Source organism: Nymphaea colorata, chromosome 9 (assembly GCF_008831285.2).
Source record: "Nymphaea colorata isolate Beijing-Zhang1983 chromosome 9, ASM883128v2, whole genome shotgun sequence".
NCBI lineage: Eukaryota > Viridiplantae > Streptophyta > Magnoliopsida > Nymphaeales > Nymphaeaceae > Nymphaea > Nymphaea colorata.
In genome coordinates, this window is record NC_045146.1 from 6,813,140 (window position 1) to 6,824,619 (window position 11,480).

General features: G+C 43.3%; 1 protein-coding gene across 1 annotated transcript; it reads right to left on the reverse strand.

The window, feature by feature from the left end:
* Positions 1 to 3,271: 3,271 nt before the first annotated feature.
* Positions 3,272 to 4,932, reverse strand: LOC116260255 (uncharacterized). The gene is made up of 6 exons (XM_031638437.1): positions 4,520 to 4,932; positions 4,382 to 4,439; positions 3,936 to 4,291; positions 3,770 to 3,830; positions 3,608 to 3,679; positions 3,272 to 3,556 (listed from the first exon to the last, which is right to left on the reverse strand). The coding sequence occupies exons 1-6, from the start codon at positions 4,930 to 4,932 to the stop codon at positions 3,272 to 3,274; spliced, it is 1,245 nt and encodes a 414-aa protein (XP_031494297.1).
* Between the last annotated feature and the right edge of the window lie 6,548 nt (positions 4,933 to 11,480).

An 11,480-nucleotide genomic window follows, 5' to 3' on the forward strand; every position in this document is an offset into this window, starting at 1 on the left:
CAAACGAAACACGATGGAAAATGGCTTGATCGTACGACATGAATACTTAGGGTAGCTGCAGGGCCTATTTCCTCTCTGGGTGTAGCACCCTTCAACCCATTGAGAATATGCTCTTCTGGTCCTAGAGATCATGGCAGTGCACAAGTTGGTGCCTCTGCGCCACTGGTTGGTAAGAAGGTTAAAACAAAACTACATATGTTGGCTATCTCCCCTGATTCGCACGATCGGCAAGGCTTGCCTTTGCCAAAGATGTAGAATGGCTTGAGGAAACTAAGGCCTCAAGGTGTGGAGGTGTGCTGTTTGTGTCAGATGCGTAAATAAACATGGTGCAAAGAGAGGGAAGCAGGCTGCGTCTAGGGCAGAGTGAGAGAGGGAAGCAAGGACGGTAGGAGAGAGAGAGCGAGAAGGGGGCTTCACGAGTAGAAGGAGAAGTTAAAAGAAAAAAATTTCTTTCTTCTTTTGGGCTTACTCTACTCAATTTTACAAATAACAACTATATATAGAAAAGCAAAAACTTGATCCTCATGCTAATAACCGCTCGTAGCTTCCATGATCTCCTCCATTTCAGCCCTCAAGTTAGTAACCGCTGGTCACTCCCATGATTTCCTCCACTTCACCCAAGTCTCGCACCATTTTCTCCACTTTCCTTTAACTGCTCATGATCTTGGGAACCGTACACACTATCTCACGTTCTCCAACATGCTCTGCATGAAATAGACCAACATTCTCCCTCTTAATCCTGGTATGGCCCCAGATCTCGAATACCGAACAAGTGTCTCATTGTTGCCAACTTTACCGTTGACAATGCCTTTGTCATAAGATCCGCTCGTTGTTCATCTGTTCGCACAAAATCCACAATAATGTGTCCTCTTTCGACACATTCTCGTATGAAATGGAACTTTGTGTCAATGTGTTTACTTCGTCCATGAAAAACTGGGTTCTTCATCAATGCGATTGCGGACTTATTGTCCACAAACAACTTCACCGCCTGCGGCTCTCTTCCAATCAGCTCGGCAGCAGTCCTCTGAGCCAAAGTGCTTAACATGCCGCTGCGGTTGCTGCCATGAATTCAGCCTCGCATGATGACGAGGCTACGGTCTTCTGCTTCTGCGAGTTCCATGAGACTAGGCTTTCATTTACCTAGAATGCTATGCCTCCAATATTTTTCCGGTCATCGACGTCGCCCGCCAAGTCACTACCTGTGAACCCGACAATCACCTCTTCTCCTCTTCCTTTGGTGTATACAAGACTGAAGTGAATTGTGCCTTTTAAATATCGCAAAATCTACTTCACTGCCTTGTGGTGCATCACTGTCGGTCTCTCCATGAATCTACTAGCACACCGACAGCATACAAAAGATCTGGTCTTGTGTGGAGAAGATACCTCAGACATCCGATGACTCGTCGATACTCTGTTGCATCCACCGGCTGTCCTTCGGGATCCTTGTGCAGTTGCGGCCTTGGTTCCATAGGGAGTTTTGTGGGATTGTAGTCGAACATGCCAAATTGAGTTAACACCTTATTGGCATATGCTACTTGCTTCATTTGGATATTGTCTTTGCCTTGTGCCACCTCGATCCCAAGGTAATAGTTGAGCAGGCCGAGGTCGCTCATCTCGAACTCAGCCATCATCTGCTGCTTGAATGTTGCGATTGCCTTTGAATCCTCCCCTGTTACAATTACATCATCAACATAAACTCCGACGATGATGTCGGCACAGTCCCTTCCCATCGTATACATGGCTTGTTTCAGCACGCACCTTGAGAACCCAAGGTGCTTCAGGCTCCGATCCAGGCGCGTGTTCCAGCCGCGTGGTGCTTGTCGGAGACCGTACAATGCCTTGGTCGATTTAAGTACCATATGCTCCTTGTTCTTCACAATGATACCCTCTGGCTGGGCTACATAGACGTCTTCCTCAAGTTCACTATTGAGGAATGCATAATTGATGTCGAGGTGATGGACTTGCCACCCACGGTTAGCTAAGATGGCAAGGATGACTTGAATGGTGTCGAGCCTGGCGACCGGTGCAAACACCTCCTCGAAGTCGATCCCTTGCCGCTGGACATACCCCTTCGCGACTAATCTGGCCTTGTGTTTGATCACCTTTCCGTCTGAGTTTTTCTTCAATTTGAACACCCATTTGAGTCTGATTGCTTTGGTTATGGCCGGTAGGGTTGTCAGCGTCTAGATCGAATTTTTTTCAATAGATTCAATCTCCTTGGCCATGGCTTCCTCCCATGCCGATTGGCCGATTGCCTCTTGGTAACACGACGGCTCTTCTGTTGCCGCAAACATGGCCTCTTCTTCGACGTCTTCATCATCGAGCTCGACATGCCGAACGTCTCGCATGATATCATCGATATTCTGTCATTACTGTCCTCCATCTCCGAGGCCGTGGTAGTTTCATCTGCCAGCAATCTTCGAGCCGGCGTCACCACCGCCGTTGTTTCACCGCTCATCGGTGTCGATGAAGAAGCCGGATAACTTAACTCCATGGACACCGACCCTCCTGCTTGTTCACCTGCAACTGAGTTCCCCACTGCCGACTCAGTGTTAGACTCCTCCTCAACAATGAAATTGGACGGTTCACTGCTTTTTGCATCCATGTTCCGATTCTACTTCAGTTTTTCTTCAAATTTAGCATCACAATTTACATGAATTCTCCCGTTCAGTGGATCGAATAGTCGATGCGCCGAGATACACCATTGGCTGGCTGCGATCATCGAGCTTCTTTAGGTGTGGCGTCGTCACTCTGACATGCACTGTGCAGCCGAACAATTGAAGATGTGCAAGATCCGACTTCCTACCACTCCAAGCTGCATACGGGGTGCGCTCGTTCATGGCCTTCGTAGGCAAGCGGTTCAGCAGGTAGACCGCGTGTCGTACCACCTCCCCCCAAAATCTTCCCGGCATGCTCATGCTCTTGAGAGGGACCTAGCCATCACCGTCCTGTTCCTCTGCTCCACTACACCATTTTGCTGTGGTGAGTATGGCGCGGTGAGGTGCGCGAAATGCCAGCCTGTTCACACACATTGGCGAACTCAAGAGATTGGAACTCGCCTCCTCAATCAGTCCTGAGCGTCTTGACGTGATGCCCGCATGTGTTCTCGGCTAGCGCCTTGATCCTCATGAATGCCGAGCATGCTTGGTCTTTTGTTCTGATCACGCACAACCACATCCAATGAGAGAAGTCATCAACTATTAGTAAGAAATAACTATTACCGACAGGGGTGGGTGGTGTGATCGGTCTACAAAGATCAACGTGCAAGAGTTCAAGTGGCTCCTTCGCTCGATAGTTGGCTGCCGACGGGAATGGCTGTCTCGTCTACTTTGCCACCAAACACTCCTGGCATAACTGAGCGGGATGAATGATCAGTGGTACCCCAGTTGCCATCTTCTTGTTTACAAGCATCTTCATTGCTTGAAAGTTCATGTGGCCAAGGCGAGCGCCACAGCCATGCTGGATCCTCGAGGTTTGCAAGGAGGCATAGTGGCCTTGCAATCTGCATCTTGATGCGGTAGAGACGATTTGGTGTGCGTCTTACCTTCATGATCAGCTACAATGGATTTTTTACGAACACCTCCAGTTTGTCTTCATTCATAAGCACCTTGTGGCCTGCCTCAATGAGTTGCTCGAGACTCACGATGTTACTGCGAAGCCTTGAAATATAATATACTTCCTGGAGTAGCCATTGATCATCATTTTTGCATCTAAAAAGAATTGAACCCTTACCCATGATTTGCACTTATGAGCCGTCGCCGAACTTCACCTTGCCAGTGATTGCCTCGTCCAACTCCTGAAACTTGACCTTGTCTGCTATCATGTGGTTGCTGGCACCTTTATCCAGATACCAAATATCAGTAGTTTTCATGCCCTGCTTGGTCCCATGTAGTTTCGGCCATACTTGCTCCTGATTCAGTAAGGTGGCATCCTACCGATCTTGCCATTCTGGTGGTTCAAGTATTGCAGACACCACTTCTTCCAACTCTGCAAGCAATAGGGCTGGTTCGATGTTGTCAACTTGTGTGAGATGCGCCTCCTTTCTTTTGGGAGCCTTGCACCAGTTCGCGTAATGCCCCAATTCGTTGCAATTGAAGCAACGGATGTGACTTTTGTCACGACCACCACCCCCAGAGCCACCTGCTCTATCAATGAGTGGGAAGTCGCCGTGTCCGCCTCTCCCGCGTCCGCGTCCACCCCGGCTGCGAACCGCTCCTTCCCCGTGAGTCCTCTCCTTTCGGGTCAATGATGGGTCGCCACCGCTTCTTTTCTGTCGTGCCTCCCACTCAGCCTAAGTGAGAAGTAGTTGAGCATCACCGTTGCCACCGATACCGAATGCTCGGGGATGTGAGCATTCTTCGTAGGTCTTGAGTCATCTCACGGCCTCTTCAAACAGCATAGTGTCGAGGTCGCAAAACTGTTCTATGCCGGCGATTACGCTGAGAAACCGATTTGGAACGGTGTCAAACTGCTTCTTCACCAGGGCAGCGTCGCTCAAGGTTCCCCCAAGTTGGCATACTTGACGGACATCCACGTGAGTCTGCCCGCATACTGATCCAACGTCTCTCCTTCCTGCATTCTCATGGTGTCAAAGTCACTCTTCAAGGTTTGCAAGCGCGCATTCCTCACGCGATCTGCCCCGACGAATTTCATCTTGAGGCAATCCCAGACCTCCTTCGCCGTCGCCTTCTTTTCCACCTGCATTAGGAGATCCTTCGGGAGGGCTTGGAGAAGATGCGACCTCGCCTTCTTGTCCTTCCTCGTGTCGACAGCCACACCGGCCGTCGGCTCGACTGCCTCCCGGATGCCTTGATCTTCCATCATGGCCTGGACTCTAATCACCCAACTGGTGTAGTTGGTTGCCGTGAGCAGTAGATATTGGAACATCCCACTGGCGATCTCCCCCGCTGCCTCGTGTGTGATGATCGACATCGGCTTGAATCGAGGGAGCTTTGGCATACAACCTAGAAGCTCTGATACCAAATGTTGGCTATCTCCCCTAATTTGCACGCTCGGCAAGGCTTGCCTTTGCCAAAGATGTCGAATGGCTTGAGGAAACTAAGGCCTCATGGTGTGGAGGTGTGCTGCTTGTGTCAGATGCGTAAATAAACAAGGTGCAAAGAGAGGGAAGTAGGCTGCGTCTAGGGCAGAGTGAGAGAGGGAAGCAAGGATAGTAGGAGAGAGAGAGCGAAAAGGGGACTTCACGGGTAGAGGGAGAAGTTAAAAGAAAAAAATTTCTTTCTTCTTTTGGGCGTACTCTACTCAACTATACAAATAACAACTATATATAGAAAAGCAAAAACTTGATCCTCACGCTAATAACCGCTGGTAGCTTCCATGATCTCCTCCATTTTAGCCCTCAAGTTAGTAACCGCTGGTCACTCCCATGATTTCCTTCACTTCACTCTCAAGTCTCACACCATTTTCTCCACTTCCCTTTTAACTGCCCATGATCTTTGCAACCGCACACACTCTCTCACGTTCTCCAACATGTTCTCCACGACAGGAGTAGACCAATAGTATACACAGGTTAAAACAGTGATGCATCTATGCAGTAACGAAATATGTCTTGGGTTACAAGGTTTGTAACTAAAAGCCCCATTACAAAAGGGCTGATGAAAATGCTCTGCCTTACTATTCAATATTCATCAATATGAGGAATGTTGAGAATTATCAGTAACGCAGTAACACAGAAACTATCAGTGACGCACTATATGTGCTACTAACTTATTTTCCTTTTTTTTTTGGCTCTCGTCTTCCCAAATGGGTGCAACTTGGTGTATTTACTAACAAATGTAACAAATAGACGAAAAATACGTCCAAATATAGAAATACTCAAATCGTTATCACTTTTGCAGTATAGAAGGTCAACACTTGTGATACTTGGAATGAAAAATGGCCCCCTTCCAACCCCATCCTAATCCATTGTGCCAACTCCCTCAGGGACTATATTGATTCTAATATGACTGCTGAAGCCTACACTAATGTTTTTAGTTTCATGGCTATATCCGTACTTCTTTTCTTATAAAGAACCTCCTATATGAAGCCGATGGTTGCCTTTCAAAAATTTATTTTACATCCTGGCAATAGTATTTTTTGTAATTACCCTTGAACATAAACCAGACTCCAGCCATTGGGGGTTATCAACTGAAACAGGTCTAAGATGCCAACCACTTGCTTCATCTAAGTTGTGCATTAAAAGCAGCAAACGTTGTCGAAAGTATCTGGTGAATGCTAAAAGCATGCCTTTTCGAGTAAAATGAAAAGCAAGGAAAGGGGGAATTGACTTACTGTCCTTAATGAAGAGATGTGCTAAAGTAGTCAAAGTAAAACCGTCACCATAAGGACCTAGTAAGGAAAACCACAAAGTAGTAATACTCGCAAACTTACTTTCAGTTTTAGGAGTTCCAATGTTCCACAACTAAACATGAGCATGACCACCGTAACCAGAATTAACACCAAAACAAGAAGATCTAAAGCTCCATTGCATCAATTAATGGCAACACTTGACCACTTACGTGTTTTGTTCATCACCATTTACCTTCAAAATAGGAAAAAAAAAAGGGGGGGAGGGGGAGGCCTATCAATCAAAACAAGTTAATGGAGAAAAACCAAGCCTCTTCTAAAATCACAACTCAAAAAAGAAAACACAGAAAAATCGAAGATGGAAAAATTATACTCAACTGCTTATTTATCCTAACCAGTTTAGATCTAGGAACGTTTAGAGCCTACTCGACCACCAATTCACTATAGCTTACAATGCTCTATTTGTACCACTTTGCCCGCATTTTCTACTAGAACCTTAGGAAAACCATAGAAACTAACTAATGTTAGCTAATTCTCCTCCAATAATGCATTCTTTAAGCAAATCTCAGCTTCCGTTGATAAAAATCCCAATCTGTTTGCAGTCAATTTTGTTGGTTGAACCAAAATAGGTTTTTTGTTGGGAAATGAGCTCAATTTAAGCTTAATTCTTTAATTGTACATCAAACCAAGCTTAGAATAGGCCCATCACAACTGAACCAGCTTAACTTTAGAAGCTCATAGAGTTCAATCCCTTCACAACTGTATAAGTGGTGTCATTTCTAAGGAAATAATCTAATCCTAGCTTAATCTCATTGTCAATTTCCAAACCAACACGTAATAATTCATGTTTGGAATTCTAATGTGAATGCATGCTATATGTGTGCGACTTTGTCATGAAAATTTCATGTCGTAACATAAAATATAAGAATGGTTATGAGTTAAGACTTCCTTAGACAACTCTGAACTTGATGTAAACCTATTACCCATGTGGAGGATTATTAATCCAATCATCACAAGTGGAACTCTTGCCTCGAATACAAAAGAGAAACACCTAACTTATTACGAAAATGGAACATAACATTAAGTTAATATAACGACCAAGAATTTGGATGAAATGTGCTTGGATCACCATGAAAATTGGTATCAACCTTCCATGTGCATAAAGACAAGATGCCAAAGTTGTGGATTGGGTAATCCTATCATAAAATAAAATTTAGAGGCCAAACCGACTCACCGGAACACTAGTATTCTACAAAATAGAAACAGCACATATGGCTAGATGGCTAAGTTTGGGCAGATTGTCAACCGATCAAACGTGGTTGGATAGACATAAATTTGGTGGAAGAGTTCTATATACATTAGAGAAGAAATCCTATGTATTGGTTTGGCAAAATTATGCTCGGATTTACGATGGTGACGCACTCAACTTATGACTCCAAACTAGTTTTCGACCTGTCCTACTCAGTGGCCAGCTTTTGGGTTGGGTAAACAAGGCAAACGGGATTAGTTTTGTCTAAAACTTGGGTATAAGACTCTTTGTATTTATGAAAACCAACTGAAAGTTATGGAGTGTAAAAAGGATTCATAGGCTGGGAGCTGTGATATGACACTCTTGCGTAGAAATATGTATATTGCAGAAAGCTATAAACATAACATAGGTGTACCATGGTAAGGTCCATAAGATAAAACTAGTCCAACAACCTGGGAATGGGTTCCAACCAATTTGCTAAGCTTTTAACATGCAAAGTAAATAAATTCAAAAATTATCCTTTGGACATCAAAATTTGACTCAACGAAGGGGCTAATCACTTTAGATGGGGCTAAAATTTTGTGTGAAACATCTGGACATGTAGGGAAAACTAGTGGCTTCTACAGAGATGTAGGCAAGGTCCAAGGCAGAGAGGAGTCTAACATGTGTAGTTGGTGAACCTTTACACTATGTTTGGAGGTGGCCCAAGAGATTTTGGCAAGGTCCAAGGCAATACAGAGAAAGGTGAAGTAGATTATAGTCATTTGTGTGGACAGATTTATTATTTTGTAATATGGATGATACCATGCACATGAGGACACATCAATTGTTCAAGGTCTGGGAAGATTTCAAGACCAGACAGTTCTTACTAGAATCAGCCACACTTGGTTTCTATATCAAGGTCTCACATAGTTTGTGATGCAAGACTCACCCTTGGTGGAGGGATGTACATAGGCTTATGGTTTTACAGACACATGTGGACCAGGTACATGTTCGGAGTCATAGGATATCATGTGTCTTCCCTTCATGCCTACTAATAGAGACTTTAGTAGACTCAAAGATATGACCAAAGAGCAAGTTAACTGGGACTACTTCAACTGTGATGAACAAATGACCTGATATTTCTTTTCAAGGATGAGAGACTACATCTTACTAAGACAATTCTTTTATGTCTCGTACCATCGAGAGAGATGTGTTCGGCAGTTCTCTCAGAGATAGAAGAATACTTCAATGTTGGGTGTATTCGAGTTCAAAATTAATGAGTGGAAGGGGTTATGCGAGTTAGCTCATAGTTGTTGAAGAAACAGGATCTGACTTTTTCATTTGTGGTTTTCCATGTGCATCTAAAGAGTATGGGAAGTGGTGGAAGGTCGCCCATACACCGTCCTATTTGTCTAACTTCTTTTTATTTTGACATATTGTGTAAACTTCATTCAGACAAATATTTTAATAAAGTTATCTTCTTCAATTTTTCGTTTTTTTTGTCACACACTCTTCACTTGCAATCTCCTAAATTACTCTATTTTACTATCATGACTAAGCATTGAATACATGGCTCTATGTAAGCAAAGATCACACCCAACAAGAGGCAGCTATTCCTTTTGACTACAATGAGATGTATGCAGAACATGCTATGACAAACTCGAAAAGGAAAAAATAAAAACCATTTTTTCTCATCACAATGTTTACCAAAATGACAGCCACTTTGATGATCGATCTAAGTATGAGAAAGTTGATTCATAAGCTTGTTTATAAACCTACGGACTCTTATGCCCCCGATAAGTCTACACAGCAAAATGAGGCCTTCAATGGAAGAAAAATGAAGAGAAAATTGTATAAGAAGACTAAGAATGCTCTATGTCATTCACCGGTTGAATTTGTTGCCAAATGTATTTGATCTCGAACTTATGAATGCGTTGGTGGGTAGAATGCGGTAAGGTATATCAAGGTGAAGTCAACCACCACTTTCAAAACTATGTGCAAAACAGTCAACTCAATTATGACCAATGGACCTGTAATGTTTTCCAATGATGATCAATTTAGATCCCTTGAGTTCAAGTTCATAACAAGGCACTTCACACTATGGTATGGGTCAAAGGAGTATACGGTGCTAGCAGTTTCAACATTTGCCCCGAAGTGTTGGCTTGGTCCTAAGGGTCTCAGAAGAGGAATAAATACTTGATAATTTGAGAATATATGGATTTGACAATCATAGCTAGAGTGTCAAAGGCTGGATACATCTAGAGGTTTACACCACTCGTTCTGTCCTCTTTTGTATGGTAAATTTATCGACTGCATATAATTTATGAATGACGTGCCTTCGATGCTACATCAATGCATAAGGTAGAGTAAAAGATGAATGATAGTGTGATAATGATAGAAATTTCAGAAGAGGCTCCCGTAACCAATGATTTCTCAACCAGCATGCCATATGCAGGTCCCAGCATGTGGAGTTCTAAAGAAGTTAGCTCGGGAGGTAGTCTATCTTGGTTTCAACTAAGGCAAAATGTCGAGCATATAAATGAAGTGGTGGAATGGAAGGGCCCAGTCTTCTACTAGGAGGGAGAGTAAATAAAGAAACATCAGACTATCCATTCTACAAATGGTTCTCAGAAATATTGAAAGGATTTGACCTGATCATAAAACGTGGATATCAGTCATGTGGTGGACTAGATCTGAATAGGAACAGCTGAGTCAACCCAATCATCATCCCAGGACAAAGGGGAGTAGAGGGACTCGGCTACAAGATGAAGGCATCTGATGACATATTGCAAAACGTGCCCAAGTAGAGGAATTAATTGTTAAAGCCAAGGGAGACCTGACGTTGTTCGTGCTTAGCCCTTCATCATTCTCCTCATAACTTTTAGGGAGAATGGGAGTCCCAAAATGTTTGTCTAGTTAATAAAGTTATAATTTCTTTCCAAGTATCCCCTGGCCATTTGTACTCTTAAAATTGGCGTGGGGCTGCCCAATTTGTTCCCTTATCCTATCAAATTTATTATTCTAATTATTCTTTCAAGAAAGCTTGACAATGTCAGGAAAGAAGCATAGTGCCAGCATTTATCAGTCCAAGAAAGAGGAGGTAGAAATGGCACTACCCAAATATCTGGCAAAACAGTATGGCGAGAATGAAGAAAACGGGATCGCTCATGAAGTTTTCCAAAAGTACTAATCAAACTCATGAGTAGAAGCAAAATGGCATGGAAAGGATGATTGAGGAATAGATTTTTTCACACAAATGCAATGGAATCCTACCAGGAGAAATTCCCTCCACAATAATGTTGATAGACAAGAAAGAAGGAAAATTAGAACATGAGGAAAAGAATGTTGTTTTGGAAGGGGAGCAAGACAAACGAGGCAAGCGCCCTAAGTGGATCAAGGGTTGCAAATTCAAACCCTAACTAGACACTTGGAGGAAATACTGGATTACATTCTATCTCGAAATCAAGTTCCCAACACTTCTGAATCTACCACCAATCAATGGCAAAAGAATGGATCGATTCTGCAAGTTCCACAGAACCTGGGACATGATACTGAGGAATGTGTTCTATTGAAAAATATAATTTGGGACTATAATGAAGACGAGATCCTAATTGAAGGAGATCAAGGCATGTGTGTGGAAACAACATTTGCCAAGTTGGGAAGGGATAATGAATCTAAAACTTGATACTCTTTTTATATGAACTCTCCTTGATTAATAAATGATTGTTTTGGTGGCCAGACTCTCTCTTCCTCTCCCTTTGCAGTGCATTACATAACATAACATGGTATAGCATGGATTTGCATTTTCTGCCTAACACTGGGGCATGTAATTCAACGGTCTAAGATGTAGGACCACAAAAATTTCAAATGACTTTCAAAATTGTCCTTAAAAAAAAGAACTTTTGACTATTGGGTGATTCACACTTAAGAAACAACCTCAAAC